Here is a 19,114-nt window from a genome sequence, read left to right as displayed (position 1 = left end):
AATATAATATATATCCGTTTAAAACATTAACTTCAAACCCTTGTATCCATCATTTCCTGCACTGCATGTTTGAATTATTGTGATGAGGAGATGATGTGTGTGATGGTAGTTAGAAGTTCGGAATACCTCCTACCTGAAACGGAGCTGTCGTGTTTTTTGTTGGATGACTTGAGTTCCTGTTTGAAGGAGTTCTCGTCATCTGCATCCCCATCCCCCCACCAAGACGGCTGGCCGTACAGCGGGGTCCCACGAGGCAGCGCTGCAGCATCCCCTGAGACAGATGCAGACACATTTTAACAAAGCCTGTGCACATTTTAAAGTAGCTTTAACTGGGGTTTGTCATGTTAAACATGTTTATTAAGTACATACTCTGGTAGTGTCAAAATAAGCTGTTTATTGTATCAGGATGACACAAAGTGAACCCAGCTGCTCTTTGTGTATGTGTGTGTTGGTGCATTAATTCCCCTCTGGTCGAGTCTTGCACCACTGACCTATTTTAAGAACTTTAGCCAGCAGGATGGACACACACACGTGCACACTCTTTATCATGCTCTAGCTCTCTCGCTCTCTCGGACTCACGTCGTTCAAATGAAAGAGGGACTTTCCGTTTGTCTCTCTTTCCCAATTACAATTAAAGCTGAAAAGGGACAAGCATCCTGCGGTAACTTCTTTTTTTTAAACTGGACACCAGAGTAGAGAAGTGACAGGAAACATAGTTGAAAGAGACGGGAAAGACAGGCAATTTGAATCAGCTATGTTGTAGCTTACACTGCTATACCACAGGAAGTCTCCTCATGTGTTAACTTCTTCCTGCTCTATTCTCTTCCTTTACTTTAATATCCCTTATCCTAAGCTATGTACATTCAAGCACAGTATGTGCAGATAATTACAGATGCTGTGTGCCTAATTGCGTTCAGTAAGAAGGGGGCCTTCTCTATAAAAGCTACTGAATGTGTGCCCACTATGAGGTATAATGTCTGGGTGAGGCCTGGTACTACAGTACTAACACTGCAAGATTACATCCATAGAACCGCAGAGAGGGTATCATTAAAAACATGAGCAGCAGATGGGGAAGACATGCAACACCGTACGTGCGTGTTTGCATATTTTTTACAAATTTGCAAATGTACATGCGTGCCTGTGAATGTTACTTCATTTTAAGAAAAGTAGTGCTGGCATATGGGTTTACATTATGCAGGCCCTCTGACCCTGTTACTGCTTAATCTGTGCAATAACACAAACCCCATGTGGCCTTGTTTCAACATCTGGGGCTTAACCGGGACCCCTGCTAGCACCCCAGCCTGGATCGTGATGTCAATTGTTAGGGACGCCCTCAGACCTAAACCGCCTTTATGTTGAAACAGACTGGCTGCATGCTGGTGTGGTGGTTAAAGCCCACTCCCTGCTGACTATGTCCACCCCCTACTGGCCTGAGATAAAACCCCACCCCACTTAGTTTCACTTAATCATAATCTGTCTGAAAATGTGTTTTCTAAAATGCTTAAACACCTCTTAATATATACATATGTGATGTAACTTGAAATGTTGCACAACAGTGGACCGTGAAATGTACACCCACAGTAAAAGGATGCAGGACACAGAAACATGTTCTCTTCAAGTTGCAGAAAGTCACAACACATCAAATTGAAATTCTTGGTCTTAGTATATTGTTTAAACTGTTTCCATAGGCTAATAAACAGGAAGAAATGGCCGGTTAGCTCAGTTGGTTAGAGCGTGGTGCTAATAACGCCAAGGTTGCGGGTTTGATACCCGTACTGGCCAAAGATTTTAGGGGCAGCCGTGACTCCTATCATAGGATAGGTGAGGGTCGATCTTCTGTTCAATGCTTGGCTGCTGCGAGTCCTGTGCCAAAGTGTCCCTGAGCTTTAATTTTCATCAAGATCTGTCTCTCACCTGGTATCTTCTCCTCAGCTTTGTGAGGGTCCACAGGTTTAGCTGGAGGCTCTTTGGAGGAAGTGACCCCGTCTGTTGCTCTACTCTCCCCTGGCCTTGGGTTGCTGCCACTGGGGGACTTCAGCGTCTTTGTTGGGGTCTTAGCGGGGGACTTGCTTGTGGTGGTGGTGGTGGTAGTGGTTTCACCGTTGGACGGCTTCTTGCTGAGCTGGAGGCCGCTGGTGAACTTTTCATGCTATAAGAAGGTGAAGAGAAGAAAAAGTACTAAGCGATTTAGTAGTATAATACAACTCTGTATCATTGTAAACATAGATATTGTACAGTGTGTTAGAGCACAGGCTATGTTAGTGTGTGTGTGTGTGTGTGTGTGCGTGTGCTCTTACCTTTAGAGCCTCTTCAGGCACAGTGAGCTCTCCTCTCACCACCGTGAACAGGTTAGTATGTGAAACTGACGTGTTAAGGAAATATTGGCCACAATAGCACACACACACAAACTTTAGACACAGTAATGCACGAAACAATTGACTATCATCAAATAGTACACAGTGAGAAAAGTTGGCATCTTCGGCAATAATTTATATAATACTATCTAGGCTTGAAAAATGGTTTGCTGCTCAATATTTCTGTGGAACGATTAACCCACTGGTGGATGTGTGAGGGCTGAAGGGGTTAAAAGATCAGACAAGTGAAAGGATATCATATCCAAACCTCAGCTTGTCCTCCAACTTCAGAGTGATGTACATCTGCTCCTGAATGCGGACATCATTTACAAACGTCTGCAGAGGGAAGGAAAAACCAAGATGCTAATGTGAATAAAATGCAACAGTAAGGAAGATAACACCACAAAAAGGCATCTGATTAAGCTGGTCCACAGTTAAATCACACGTTGCAGCGTCTGTGGAAATTAGAGTTGCAGCTAACAACGATTAATCTGCCAATTATTGTCTCAGTTGATGGTTTTGTCTATGAGATAGAAAATTGTTAAAAATGCCAAGAATAGTTTCAACAGATTTCCACAGGGATATTCTCAACAATCCAAACCTCAAGGATAATCACTTTAATCTCATATATGACAAGAAAAACAGAAAAAAACTCACATTTGAGAAGCTGGAACATGTGTTACTCAGATAATTATTTTCTGGTTTTAGGGTTTTTGAAGCTATAACAGTATTCTCATTGCCAGACACGTGAGTTTACTGTGAGTAATAGTATGTAGTAGTATGTATGTAGTAGTAGCGTTCTGCCAACAGTTGAATCAGCTAATCCTGGTATCTCTTAACAAGAGATCAGTCTGTACAGCCAGAAGTAAAGGCCTAAGTATGACAATCCATTTCTTTCCCTGACCGTTTTCTTCACCATCTTTCTTTTCTCCCACTCCGACTCCCCCTTCCCCCCCCCCCCCCCCCCCCCCTCCTTCTACTGTGCAGCTCTGAGATATCAGGTTTCACTGAACTGCAAATGAAATTCTATCATTCTTGCACTGTTGTTGTAATAAAACATTCCTGCGTCCTCTCTAGTGAGATGAGTTCATGACAGCTCTACAAAGCAGCAGTGAGACACCTTCAGTAACATAGTAAATGGTGACACTGCCCAAGCACAGCTTTTTAAATCAGCATTGTGGCAAATCTGTATATATATCCACTGACTCAGCAGAAGAAAACTTCCTCTGAATCCAGCCAAAGAAGCTGGATGGTTCATGACACAGCAGGAAGTGGCTCTGACTCTGACTTCCTGTCTGATAGCTGGAGAGGATGTGAGGCTGAGTGTTAATCACTACACATGACTAACTGCATGTGGCAAGTTTTATATCATCTATCCCCAAAAAGGTTATTTACTATGTTTTCCAAAATACCTTTTAGCAGCCAACAGAGACTTTACGGTGTGTTTCTCTACACACTGAATCCTAACACTGATTTTTAAAAATTATTTCCTGCAATTATCAGCAGAAACCACATTTTCCAAAATCATGAGAAAATATGAGAGTGATAGCCATGGAGTTTAAATTGCCCTTTGTATATATTAGGATCACAGATTGAGCCCTTATGCTGTAATTAGCATAATTAGGATTCGATTCCTATTGACCTCAGTCCTGATACAAATCTTTATTGACAGGGAGATTGATTAGCAGCAGTAAAATAAAAGGTCCTATTGATTGCTAAACAAAACAGGTTAACCTCTAACCCTTCAGGACCTCAGCTCCCTCTACTTTTACCTTGAATGTCTTCTTTTGTTTTCCTCTGTATCTCTTTATTTCTATCTTTGCAGTCCTTCTCCGTCTCCCTCCAAACCCCTTTACTCCTCCTTCAGCTGGTTGAGCTCATTCTCTTATCTCTCCCCCTTTGTTCTCTCCTGTCCTTTTACCTTTGTCCTGCCCTCCCTCTCTCCGTTTTGCATATTTCCATCTGTGAACTCACCCCATTCAGGCTGCCCAGGTCCTTGACCTTGTGTTCGTCTGTCCCAGCCTCAAAGTTGATGACTGCATGCTGCTTATCCACGCTGCGGGACTACAAAATGAAAACATACACAAACATGAAGAATTAACCCAGTGGGAACTCTTCATCTGTAGTGCTCTTCTTCAAAATGTCTTCACATCTTTACAAGAGTGTAAGCCTGACTGTGAATTGCAGAATAGCATCTGTTTCTTACACACACACTATTAGAGGGCTGTGTGACTGGAGCAGACTGTGCTATGTTACATCTTTATGCAGGTATGAGCAGCCAATGCCAAGAATCTATGATAGTGAGCCTCAATGTCACTATGCATGATATCTACTGTAATATCAACTTGAAGCATATCAGAAGGTATTTCAATGTCTCTGACACTGCACACAACATATTGACACTTCCACAGCTGTACACACACACACACACACAAACAGCACCATAGCACTCAGATAGACATATATTCTGGAATTTGGCAAATATCCCTCTCAGGTATGCACTGACATTGACTGATGAGAAGATTTGCTGCGGTCTCCAAATGTCTGTTAGAACGCCCTTCAGATAAGGCACATCATAAAATACAAGTAACAAAGGAAACCTTGTCCTGGAACTGTTTGCTTTCATATTTGATTCAAAAGTTTGCTTGCCAGATGTTTTACTGTAAGGTACAACATTTCTCTGTGATTTGCTCATAATTTGGGGTGACAAAAAATTCCAGCCGTCTTTTTTTTTTTTTTCCCAGTGGTGACCAAACACAGTGATAATATCTGACAAACATGCAAATATGTATTAACACAAGGTCCATCTCACAAATCCATTACCGGTGCTGAAGTGCAACTGAGCCACTTTGACTCACTCATTATTCATGAATACACTTTTTACAACATGGGAGTGAAAATAAAAAAAGATGAAAACCAGAATATTAGTCATTTGCAAGAATTAGATTATTGTGCTGAAGTCAGCCCGTTCTGACTGGGAGCTGGATCTCATATATATTCTCAGACTGCACCCTCACACTAAAGTAAAAATCTCATCTGTAGTAAAGCAAAGGGAAGAGCCAACCCTCCAACAGGTCACCTTAGTGAGATTAGTCTCGATCAAACAGGATAGAAACGGACTGAGCTGCTTGTTGTACCTCACACCGCAGGATAGAGCAGACTCATGCTGTTACGCACGGATAAACTGCTGACCAAGCGAATATGTGCCGAAGCAACTGAGAATACAGATGTGGAGTAGCTCAGTTGTGTTCATTTTGCGCATGGAGTGAAAGAGAAGGAGATGAAATGATAGCAAGAAGAGGAAGAGATAAAGTCATGAGGCGAATCTGATTCATCAAGGAAAGAAGAAACACACACACACACACACACACACACACACTGCAGATGAGTTGAGCTATAGGAGCCAGAGGGAATAATTCTGAGAGACAGAAAGAGCTTTAATAGCCTCACTGACTATTATATGATTTAGGCTGACATCATGGAAACTGTGTTCATGTATTTATTACACTGCTTCCCCTTTTCAATACATAAATAAAGTAAGAATCTAGATCTGATCATGAGGAAAGAGCTTGTAGTGAGTAACAGAGTGATAATTCTGTCATCATACAATCATTTTATATTTGATATTCTGTCTGTGAGTGTGTGTGTGTGTGTGTGTTTTACTTGGTTCATGACACAAGCTAACGTTTAGCCATGTGATCAGGCCTTGGCTCTGTGAAGCAGTCACATGGAGGACAACTAATCAGCTACACAAAGTAGCACACAAACACAAAAATGCCAAGAAATGTCTTCAATTTGTAAGATTTCCCAAATCTTTCTATCATTATAAAGACATCACAAGGATCTGAATACAATAACACATTCAGACACACGCAGGAGCAGTTGACTGAGACACATTAAAACTCTCCTTGCTTCAGTAGATGAGTCTTATTACTTCTCTTTTAACGTTTCCTCATCACAGAGCTGGACTGTGAGAGGACTTAGGTCAGCAGGGAGCAATCAGAAAACTGAAAGGTCAACTAAAGACACAGTGCTGCTGTCTATAACTGTGAAATGTATTCATAAATAAATTAGTATTTCTCACTGAAAGTGTATTCTTGACCTTGTGAACATCTGTAAGTCTATGACAACTGGAGGTTTCCTGACACAATCAATAGCTGCAGAACAGAGAGTACTTCTCAAGTTTAATGTATTAAGTACACGTCTAAGTGATATTTGTAGAATGCATAGAAGTAGTGTTTCAGTATATTTTAAAAACTTCAAATCAAATCCAGTCAAATTCTCATTTAGACCGGAACATCAAAACATAAAACCCTCTCACCTTCATAGTTAGAGTCTCGGTCTATTCATAAAATTCAACAGCAAAACATAAACTCTATAACCACCAAATAATACTTTACACTTTAATCCAAATTTATAAAAATTAGAGACCACACTGACTATTTTTAGGCTCAACTCAGTTTTACCGATGAATAGCTTAAAGCTCAAAAACTTCTCAAGTGAAAATGACTTTATTCAGTCATTAGCTATTGTTCATCCACAAATGAAGTACAGATTTTATAGGTCTGTTTTATGATTCAGCCTCTACAACCCAGAAACCCCATGAATGAATTACAATTCTATAAGTTTGGATTTGATACTGTAATGATCAATACCACCAATAGGACTTAATTATATCGAGAAGGCATAGAGCATCATTTGTTTTAGCTAATAATAATTCTACTATAATAATTCTACAATACTTATGTTTCTAGAATCTTAGAAACAACTCTAATTTAAATGTGGTAATATTAAAAACAGTGATTTCATTAGATGGATAGGCCAATCTGAAAAGTGAGGCTGATTTCAACCAACACAGTAAAAATGAATACACATCAGAGAGAGTCCTGAATGTCTCCTTGACACTCAGACGTTGAGACAGACAACGTCTCTAAAATATATCGTCATAAGAGAGACCGCTGCCATGGATGCTCCCTCTACACACTACAACCCACTCACTCAGATAAGATCTAACTCAGGAGGTATCTGCCCCACTTTCTATTAATAGTGCAGTGACCAGAGGTAAACAAGAGCAAGCATACACATGGTCTCCCTGGATGTATACACAGCTGCACAGACACCACCGCAGTACACACACACACACACACACACACACACACACACACACACACACACACACACACACACACACACACACACACACACACACACACACACACACACACACACACACACACACACACACACACACACACACACACACACACACACACACACACACACACACACACACACATGATAACATAGAAACAGTTTCTGCTACTGCAAGAGCAACAGCATTGAGGGCTAATAGTACTCAGAGTAAACAGTTAGCTGATGTAACAGACTGCTGTGAGATCAGCAGGTTATTTATATGACTGAAATGAGCGCCTCACATGAGTGTCAGGCTCTGTGTGTTATCTGGTTATCATACTATCTTAGGACCTAGTAACTTACTAAGACTCAAACTGTTATCAGACTGCGTTTCTTCTTTAATAAAGACAGCAACTTCTACAGCGAAAATACAACAAACACACTTCGCCCACTCTGGTGTATTTAAGCCGCCGTCAGTCGAGAAATAAAGTGTTGTCACCTGTAGCATGAGCTCGCAGTCATCCCGGCCCACAAAGATCATTTCCCGGGGGAGTCGGTGGCGAGTACCCCCGCTGCTCACCAGGAACCACGAGGTCACACTCATCTCTGCAACCTGCTGCTGCCGCTGAGCAGTGAATCAGCTAATCTGCAGTTTAATAAACAGCGTTGAACAGTTCTGTTAATGATCTTCATGCTCAGAATTCAAATTGCTCTGTCATCATCTAAACAAACTCACATCTACTGAAATACTGAAACAGTTTAATGGATGAAGATAACCTATGAAATAACAGCAGGACCGCTTGCTTTGTTGAACCAATTAAGTCCAAACACACACACAGTGCTGTGATAAGGAGGAATTAAAATATAAAAGGAAGTCTCTCTTCTGAAACAAGTAAAAGGAGATCATGTATTTGTCTGCATATTGTCTGGTTAAAAGAGTATAACTCATCCCAGTGTTGGTCCATTATCAGAGTCAACCTCGCAATATGCAAAAGTCAATTAAATAATAGTATTTCTAGAAGAGACATTTTTTAGTATTTGCAAACATGGCCCTAAGGTTTACAGACCATCATGTTGCCTTATCTTAGAGGCAATGTACATGCAAGTAAGTTGTTGTAAAAATTGTAAAATAAAGTAGCGAGTTCTATTACACACCTGTGGTCCAGGTAGGTCACTGCTGATCAACTGCTGGCAACACAACACGGCTAGGCCATCCTGAGGAAGGAGAAGAGAGGAAAAGATTTTCTTTCATTTATATTCACAGAAGCAGGCAAAAACATAACATGTATTTCTTTGCAACGTGACACAAATAGCCGAGATGTATGAAAGAATATATGAGACAATAAGGGCGGAGAGTAGTATAGACTAAGTGTAAACATTGGTGGAGATGCACAGAATGAGAACACTCCATCTTGCTTGGTTTCGCTGGGAGGGGGAATGAGGTTGAGTGGGCGGTCTTGCAATGCGATGCCTCTCCGTCTACTCCTGGAAATGAACACTCAGCCAACCAGGGAGATACGTCCTCTCTCTCTTTCTCTCTCTCTGCCCGCCCTGATCATTGCCAGATGTTGGAGGAGGAAGTGATGTAGGAATGTTGGCTGGGCTCCCCAGCAGGACATTTATTTTCCCCTGCTGCCCACCTCCTCCCCTCGCTCTCTTCCAGAAGAGCAGGAAAGGAGGTCAGAGCCAGCAACAGAAGCTTTCATACTGCTCAAAGCCTAAAGGAACAACAGATTAAGCAGAACTAACTAACTGCTTTTTTTAAAATAACTGATTGGCTATGGGATGAGTCATTACATTACATTACATTACATTACAGTCATTTAGCAGACGCTTTTATCCAAAGCGACTTACAATAAGTGTATTCAACATCGGTTTTCGAGAGAACAACTAGTCACCAGAAGTAATAAGTGCATGTTCTTTCCTCAAACAAGCATCTAAGAGCATAAGCCAGAGCCAACGTACAGTGCAGAAACAAAGGAATGCAATAAGTGCCACAAGCTAATATAAAAACAATAAGTGCAATAAGCTAGTATGAATACAGTAGATGCTAGGTAAGTGCTAAGCGGAAGGGTAGGCCTTCTTGAAGAGGTGAGTTTTCAGCCTGCGCCGAAAGATGGGCAGCGACTCTGCCGTCCTGACGTCAGTGGGGAGTTCATTCCACCACTGTGGGGCCAGGACAGAAAACAGCCGCGACCGGGTCGATCGGCCGCAGGGACCTCTGGCTGTCACTGGCTGTAAACAGCCAAAAGTACCTTTTTCCTAATTTAACTTTTCACACTGTCACAAGATGACAACAAAACAGAGTGAAGCCTCTTCCAATGAAGTGGAGAATCGGTTACCTCAGTTTTGAAAAAAACATAAAAAATATATTGCTGCATTTGGTTACACCTTAATGTTGAATTACGTACAGAGGTTTAGGCAATTTTAATACGGTTCATAATTATTTATTTCAATATCAAACATGCGAAAAGAAGCTTTTCGCGGTAAATTTAAGCGGCGCTAAAATAACAGGAGCTCTGTCGTGTGTAGAAAGTGCCAAGAAAAGCCAATCAGAGAGGGAATTAAAGATTATTGAGCTAAGCTTTTGCTCAGTTGACCCCATAAGTACTTGGTATACCAACTCAATAATCCCACGGGTACAATTTTAATCAACTGCACACCTCTTGACAGTTCCTCGCACGGAGCGGTTGAGAACATAACGGCTGTCTCTGACAGCTCAGAATATCCAACAATTTGATGTGATATGTGAAACGTTTGATGAGGACATTTTAGACAGTTGTTAAGTACTCTGGCATAAGTAATCTGCTGCAACATGCTGCCACAGATTAAGTGTGTTTTGGACATATTTTCATATCAGTCTCAAGCTCATTGACAGGATTGGTGTGTCCAAACCAGACTTATGTAAATAGCGTGCATCTTCAATTATCCATGGAACAAGTATATTGGGAATATGGAACAGGTATTGTGTGTAGATCTTACCCTGGAGTACCACACTATGAACACACTATCAGAGAAAGCCGACAATTAAACACCAGCACTGCCATTACACTATAATTATGTGTGGTTTCTCCTCCCCACTGGCATCTGAAGGCTTGCCGTGTCAATAACCACTGCTGCACACTCACTGCAGAATGCAACGTTAACGAGAATGTGGCCGAGGAGCCTGAATACGAAGCATAACCAGCCTGTGTGGTGCCATTAAAGAAACCTTCCTGCTGTCACACATGAAAGACACGGCGCAGCAGGAGGAATGCAGCGGTAGGTCTGAAGGATGTCGTCTGCTTTACACGTGCTCATTTTACAGTCCTGATGGTAAGCGGTGAGTTCAGAGAAAATACAAAAAACATATTTCAAAATATGTTTATGTTTTTTTGTAATTTGGATGGACCAATCATTCCCACCATTTTGCCGAACATTGTTTGCTTCCAATAACTTACAATGACACAGCTACAGCGGTAAATGCTAACTGTTATCATCTGAAATGGGAAGCAGTCATTTCAATGTTGAGATAGTGGCACACACACACACACACACACACACACACACACACACACACACACACACACACACACACACACACACACACACACACACACACACACACACACACACACACACACACACACACACACACACACACACACACACACACACACACACACACACACACACACACACAGAGACAGAGACAGAATGAAGGAGTGAAAGGCTGGATTATTTTAAGATGAAAGGCTGGATTATTCTAAGTTGACTGTGAATTCTTTGTATAGACGAGATGGACAGTGAAGAGACAGGAAGCATGCTTTGCACTTCCAGTGCATCTGATGTTGATTTGATAACTGTCTGTCTGTCTGGCATTCATAAAAAAAAACATGTGTCATCTACAGCGAGGCTGCTCATTCACAGCTGAATCACATTGTCATGAGGATGACTAACAAAGGTGCAGATTTGAAGCAAATGAGTACGAGCACTGCTATTAATATCCATTATATAATTAAATATTCAGTGGGGTGATTATAAAGCACTGCTGGATCATCTGATTAATTAGCTGTGGCTAATCGCTATGTTTCTGTTCTCCAGCTAAATATTTTTCTTGTCTTTCCAACAATTCGCATCTTTTCCCTCCACTCCGAACGAGCCAATCACAGACGATGTCTGAAAGGGGACAGGAAGTGATGTAATTGACATTGTTTACCGTCGTCCCCTAATGTGTTTCTGTGCTGCAACACATGGCTGCTGCTCTCCACACAGCATCTGGCTCCAGAGCGTATCCTAGAATGATGCAACACCACGACTCATCTGCCTCACCCTCCCAGGCCTTCACATCACCACAGCAACCCTAATAGCTGACTCAGACCGCATCACACACACACACAGTGACAGCTGCTGTGTGTCGCCTCCACACACAACACATTTATACAAACACACAATTGTTAAGCAAACCAAAGTGAGAAATAAAGTAGGGGAGAAAGAGACGGACTCATACGTCCACATTGTGGTCTTATGATGGAAGCCAAACTTAGCCTCAGGGTGCGGTTGTCGACCCACATTGAAGAACACGTAGCCTTATCTCAGTGTAGCCACATTAAAACGTACCAGTAGCTACAGTGCATAATAAAACCACTCATAAAGTCAAAGCCATGCTTGGCTAGGTCCCTAGTGTATAATGACAACAGATAGATATTGTCATATGTCATATTTTGCTGCTTACTGATTAAGAAAACCAAAAAGGTGAAAACGTATGAGGCATTTAGCGCTCTAAACTTCCATGTCTGGTGGTCTTTCCCAGGAGAAATCATCTGGAGATAGGAGGTGATGCATTTAATGTTTACAACAGCAGCAGAAGCGGATCTGATATAAATAGCCCTCTGTAGTTAGAGGAGCTGGAGCAGTGATAGCCCGAAGAAAAGAGGTCTATTTAAACTAATTAAACTCTAAAGAGAACAACATCTGAGGGAGGTATTATGATACCGACTCACTGCAAAGTGACTTTTTGAAAGTGTAGCGTAAAAACACAACAGTAAAGACGGCTTAATACTGAAGATGTTGCCAGATTGAAAAACATGACTCTTGTGTATTAACACTTTATGCATGACCTAAAGTACAATGAATAATAGAATCAATACTGCAGCTTTGCAACAGTGGAAACAAAGAGAATAGAGGGTATGTGGTGCTAGACAGCACCTCTAAGGTGTGAGTACAACCAATAGGAGGAAAGTACATTGAAGGTCAAGACCAATAGAAGAGCAGCAGCCTGTTTCCTTTGAAAATGCTGATGGCAGGTCAGTAAATCAATGGGTGATAGATAAGGGAGCCTGAATTGGTCTTGCAACCCTGGAGGTGTTTTGGGAGAAAGGAAGCCCCCCCCCCCAGACCCTGAGGGGTATAAAGAACAAACCACGCAAGACGAGACAGTGGAGCAACCTCCGGACAAACGGACAGACAGACAGAAGGCTGGTGGTCCCCAATGACGGGCTCCACGGTAGATTTACAGACATGAAAGAGTGCAGGAGACGTAGACGATCGTTTGTTCCTCTCTAAACTTCGAACAAAAAGAGAAACTGGTCTTATATGATACAGATAACGACCAGACACAATGTTGTCAGCTAGGCCGATATCAGCTATTATGTTGCTGCTCTTTACTGTTTCACGGAGTTCATTGCACTTCCCTAACACACTCTGACACACTACTGTTATGATACTTCCAGTCCTGTAATGTCCCATTGTACAAATGGATTGTGTGTAGCCCTTTAAATGACAAGTGAATACAGCTCTACGGAGCAGCCAGTCAATCACAAAAAAAAAGGTTTTGTTTGACAGCAGTTAAATAATACAGTCTGTATGAAATGTTCTCGGCCTAAAATTTGAGAGTGCACAAAGGAGCACGCCATGGCTGCTCCGGGGGTATCAGTCTCTAAGTCTTTGATTCTATTTGACGTTTGAATCTAGTCGGCCTACTTTACCTCTCCTCATAAATGAAGAATAGACCAAAAGCAAAACAATCACCAGTCAACTACAACTGGATGTATGAATGTAGTTTAGTGGATTTACCAGTAAGATTATATGTATTGGGACTACAAATGGAAACAAATACAACAAAGAAAAAAGAATTAATGCTATTGAACGATGTATTATGAATATTTCTGAATTCATGCAGCCAGATAAAGACTGAAGAGCAGCATTAATCTCTAACGACAGGACCACAGCACCGTGCAGGGAGATAATTAATCACTGTGGTGTCAGTATAGCACCTCAAATCTGCTGAAACTTGAGTGTGCACGTGTGGCTTTATGTGTGTTAATGCAGCATGTGGGTAAAAAGTGTCCCATGCAGCAGAAAACACCATATGTTGCAGAAAAGCAGCCACAGGCATCACATGAGCAGTTGGCGAGAGGAACAAACAAGCAGAACACCTCCATGTAGCCAGCATCCGCACAGCCGGCTCTATTGTCATCACGGTACACAAAACAGCTCACTGCCGTCCATAAGACACAGACCCGCCACATGCTCGGTGATCCCTGTGCTCCACGTGACCTACAGGCCTACATTTAGACGTTCGCTTTACACCGATGTTATCTAACTGTATTAAAAGCACCGCCTGCCTTCCGGCCATTCTCTGAGAAAGTGAAGTTATTATTCCTGTGGAGTCTAAGAGAGGGTTACCCAGCGCTCTGAACAAGCGTGTGCCGATAAAGAGATAATAAAAAAATAGATTATTAATAATCCAAGAGAATTAATGAAGCACATGGCCTGCAGCAGAGTCATTTTTGGTGCATCGAATTCATCCTCCTGAAGCGTGTGTGCACAACGTTCTTCAGAGGATGTTTCTGGAGGCAGCTTTGGCAATAAGAGCAGGAGAATGTGTAGTAAACTAATTTACTTGAATTAACCATCTAACTGTTAGAGCATTACATATTATAATAGAGCAGAACATTTCAGTTGATTAATGCATTAGTCATCAACAGATATTTTGAGAGTTGATTAAACACTAAAGTACATTTTTGAAGTAATCACACAAAACATTATCTGGTTCAAGCTTCTGCAACGTGAAGATTTGCTGCTTTTCTTTGCTTTATGTCACTGCAAGTCAAACATTTTGGGGCTTTGGACTGTTGGTCGGACAAAAAAACAAACAATTTTAATACGTCACCTCGGCCATAAGGAAATCGTGATGGACATTTGTTCACTTATTTCTGTCCTTTTTATAGATCAAACAATTACTGTAAAAGATAAGTGGCAGATAAATCCATAAGGAAAAATGTGTCGCAGCCCTTTGTTAGACCGCAGTTGTATATAAAATCTTTAACTTAGATCTGTTGAATAGTTAAGATGTATTGTATATCCTGAATTTACATACTTAAAACTCTATTCCTGAAAACAAAAAGGCATTTCAACTGGTTAATCTGAATTTACCCTCTGCAATATTATTGAATAATACTGTCATATGAATAAATAACTGTATTAAGCACCAACAGGAGCCAGAGCACACAGTGCTTCAGGTTAACTGTTGGTGTGAGTGTTTTTATGGCCCTGCGTGGCCCCTGCTGTGCAGATAATGACTGACCCGTGGCCCTTTAAGAGGAACATTAGTATTTGGCCAAACCTCCATGTTGATTATGACAGCAGCATTTATGCTGCCCACAGCAACAGCCTCAGCAGCAGACAGAAATAGTGAAATCCACACTGGCACTTAGGAGAGAGAAAGAACGATCAACGTTGGCACAACAGGACAACCAGAGGAAGAGATGCAGACGGCCCAAATACAAGATCAATATCTGCAGTGGAAAGAAGCACACAATAACCCGGAGGGGAGCATGTCCCACCCCAAAACAGATGTGCTCGCTCTGTTTTATTATTCATTTTGAGAAGTTATACGCAGAAATAAAAAGAAGCTCAGACACGGCCTTCATGTTCCATAACAAGGGAGAGGCTGATGATCGTGTATGTGAACTGCTTCACTGCTCTCCTGTCTCTTCCACACACGTTTCTAGTCACCTCCCTTGTTTGTCTGACTCTTCACAGAAGCCGCAGCATCACCGGGCGAAGCTATACCCGACTCTCATCACCCTTTTAAAGTTTCTAAAAAAGCAGATTACAGACGTGAGTTCCACTGCTGTTTTTAGCCAAAGTCTTCCTGGTACAAAAACACGTTGAAGAGAATAGAATACATTAAAAATATTGAGTTCCAGGCTGGATTGTTTATTTTTGTCACAAATAACACTACCTCACCACTGAAGTAAAAATGAACTCACTTCCTAAACTTCCTTCAATACACAATGGCCATGGGCCGGCCAGACAAGTCCTCAACCCCAACTATAGACTAGAGGAGAAAACAGGTTCACATTATAGAAGGAAACCATTTCAAACATGTATATTCTGCTCTTTGCTGATCATAACACTGAGCCGGAAACACATTTAAAGTAAGTTTTTCAGAAGAAAAAACAGACCAACACAAGTGGAGATATAAAAAGTCTGAGTGCACTATTATGCATTCACATATTTGCCTCCGTTATCGCCTCCACTGTAACTGTGTAAGTGGACACGTATGAAGGCAGGCTGGGCCTCAGTCTAGCTGGGACATTGCTGCTGCTGCTGCTTCCTCTCTGAGAGTCCGTCCTGTGACACTGACACAGTTTTTAAAAAATGCAACCGCCTGTAGAGACAACCAGCCTGCTGGCAAAACCACATTTGTGGGGAGGACAGCAGGAAGGAGGCAGGAAAAAAGGCAGAGAGAAAAAGTCTAAAAGGAAAGGAGCAACGCCGGACTGGATGGTATTATCTGCACATTCTATGGCTCAAAGTCAAAAAAGAATTTGAATTCGTACAGCTGAGGGAGGAGGAGACTAACAAGACTCAGTGGTGTGCAGCCTATAGGGACACACCGGTCCAGTATGAGTGTTATAAACCCTGACCTGGACAGAATGCTGTCTCCACTGGTTGGCCTACCTTTAATAACATTAAATACAATTAAGAGATATGATTATGACAATAAAATCAAGCTGCTACTTCCAAATGTTTTGAACAGTTGTGTAACTTTGGTATTTGCCGTGCATCTAGCATTTTAACTAAATCCATCCCTAATTCTGTGACCTGATACATAGACAATAATTACACAATTTAAAAAATGTTGCATACGTTTGTATGTAAGACGCATACAAATAAGACGTCTTAAAGGTCTTTGTCAATGTATGATGAGATATCAGTGTTAAAGACACTGTAATGCAGTCGTGGCACATCTTTTTCCCCCTAAGTTTTTACATCTCATGTGGTGATGACAGCGAGAATCAAACTCAACACAAAGAGAGCGGATGCATGTAGGCCAGCTACATCTGCCCCATGAAAACAAAGCCTCCTCACAGGAGGAGAGGAGGAGGAGGAGGGTCCGATTTAAGGGGAAAACACACTCTGAAGCGACATTACTTAGTGGAATAGGCCTACGGTGCCTTAATATACACTTCAGACAATATAAAGAGACTTAAAGGAGGACCCCGGAGTTTAGTGTGTTTCCAATGAGATAACACACAAAGCGACCTTCACTGTGATGTGCGTCCTGTCTCCTTAGCCTCCGTGCGGTTACAGAAGGGAGCGTCTAATATAACCAACAAGGCGGTAACAAATAATAATAGCACAGAGGGCAAACGTGGCCGGTGTTTTTTTTATTATTTTTTTTAAATGTCGAGGCTGTGTCGCTTTACAAAGGCGGAGCAGGCTGGTCATGCTGCTGCCATCAGTAAACCAGGAGCCACCCAGTCACAACATGGTATTCTTGCTTATTACATTTGATGCATGCAAACTGAATGCAGGTTTTAGTGTGAGAAGTAAAGTAAAGTCTCCGCTCCTCTCACCCGTTTTTCCTCTCTGGTGCGTGTTTCAGTTGAAGGTGTGTTCAGTCTTGGCTCCGTGCGTCGGCCTTCTCTCCCTCCGTCGCTCAGCGATAACGCTTCTCTCCCTGCAAAATAGCGGAGAGACGCGAACCGACCGACATCCTGTGAAAGACGCGTCAAGTCAGCGGCAATGGTAAACACACAACTTCCGGGGGAAACTTTCAGAATAAAATCAGAGCGACCAACGCTTTGTGAGTGAGGGACGTGTCAAGCCTCACCAGGCAGCCATATGCACAACTAATCATGTGACCACAGATTAAGGAAAAATGTAGTTCAACATCCCTAAATCTGTGGGGAGAGATTAGCACTTAGAAAACTGTGATATAAAAGTCGGGACAAAACAATATTGTTCTGATAATATGTATTTATATACAGTATACACACGTATATCTTTTTTCACCTCATTGTACATACATAATAGTTATATATTTATATTTATTTGTTTGGCTTTGTTATCCTTTTTTAGTTGTAAGTCTATTTTAACTAAATTGTTTTTTGAACTGTGTGTACCGTAAGTACATTGAGAGCAACTTAAGACCACAGTCTAATTTATTGTATGTGTACACAATGAAGCTAATTGTTGATCAATTTAAACTAAGGAAATATAAAACCTTAAATGTAAATTCACAGAGCTTTGCTGAGGTTATTTTGCAACCTAGTCCCACCACGACTAAAATTATAATATAGATTGCTATGTATCAATAATCAAACAATTCATTCAAAAAATGTGACAAAACATTGTCTTGATGTCCATATAGAAGATGAAACTAATAAGACAGTTCTAACATTGTATCACTTCTTTTTCAATTTCATCATAATGAAGGCATGTGTTTTAATTACTGTATTCAAATAGAAATAGATAGGCTTTGATATGTGGACCACGTATCTTCAATTGGATGTATATGTCTTATTTATTTTTAAAAAAGGGTGTTGTTACCCTTTATCCTTGTGATACAGTCTGCAGTCTTGTAATAGTGCATTGTTGTTACCCAAAATATCATTGTTTTTTGTATAACTTGTTTAATAAGTTTGATTTCTTAATAGGAGAAAGGTCAAGGTTTTTGACTGAAGTAGGCTACAAGAACTGAAGCTTAATTGTTGCATTCATGTGGTTTTTAATTTAACATGGTCATGTTGATTGGACTATAATAAATCAGATGCAGCTGAAATAACACCAACAGACATTTACAGCTTATGGAAAAAGAAAAATACCCTACAGATGGCAAAGTAGCTGACATCACTGGATTTGAGGATTAGAAATGCATTTTAATTTTCAGAAAAAGAAAAAAAAAACTTTTAATTTTGAAAGCAGATGTCGTAATTTCCGGGGTTTAGGTGTACGTCTCTGTCTAGCTTGACACAGTTCATCCACAGCAGCGCCTGCGTCTACACTTCCAACCATGGACGCTTCCAACTCGACCAGAAACCGTCAGCCAGAACCGGGAGGGCGGGTTTCCTGGACTCACTGGTCACGTTTCAGGGTGTTTTGTGACTTTACCATGATGTGTCTGCTGCACAATGCGCAGCTCAAATTAAGAAGGATGTCCGGGAACCAAACAGCTACAGAAACGATCGAATTTAATTACGATTTTGCAACAAGAATATAACGACATTACATTTACTGGAGTCATTTTGAAACGATATTTCATTTTAGCTTGTGACAATATACTGTCATAGTGACTGAAAGCTTTAAAACCTATTCACAGCTGAACATAGGCGGAATAATTAATACACTTTGAG

The 19,114-nt window shown here is 41.3% G+C and overlaps 1 protein-coding gene across 2 annotated transcripts in view; it reads right to left on the bottom strand.

The window, feature by feature from the left end:
- Positions 1-17,471, bottom strand: part of cep170aa (centrosomal protein 170Aa) — a 38,804-nt gene extending 21,333 nt beyond the window's left edge. For both annotated transcript variants that reach the window (XM_076075735.1, XM_076075736.1), the window contains exons 1-8: positions 17,336-17,471; positions 8,643-8,702; positions 7,987-8,133; positions 4,329-4,418; positions 2,612-2,690; positions 2,298-2,356; positions 1,915-2,149; positions 134-271 (exon numbers count right to left, since the gene is read on the bottom strand). In XM_076075735.1, coding sequence (XP_075931850.1) covers positions 134-271; positions 1,915-2,149; positions 2,298-2,356; positions 2,612-2,690; positions 4,329-4,418; positions 7,987-8,091 — 706 coding nt within the window. In that variant the 5' untranslated portion in view covers positions 8,092-8,133; positions 8,643-8,702; positions 17,336-17,471. The remainder of the gene's footprint in view (positions 1-133; positions 272-1,914; positions 2,150-2,297; positions 2,357-2,611; positions 2,691-4,328; positions 4,419-7,986; positions 8,134-8,642; positions 8,703-17,335) is intronic.
- Positions 17,472-19,114: the final 1,643 nt, after the last annotated feature.

This window comes from Anarhichas minor, unplaced genomic scaffold, assembly GCF_050575085.1.
Source record: "Anarhichas minor isolate MPS153535 unplaced genomic scaffold, ASM5057508v1 ptg000054l, whole genome shotgun sequence".
Lineage (NCBI taxonomy): Eukaryota > Metazoa > Chordata > Actinopteri > Perciformes > Anarhichadidae > Anarhichas > Anarhichas minor.
This window is presented reverse-complemented; position numbering and strand designations above follow the sequence as displayed.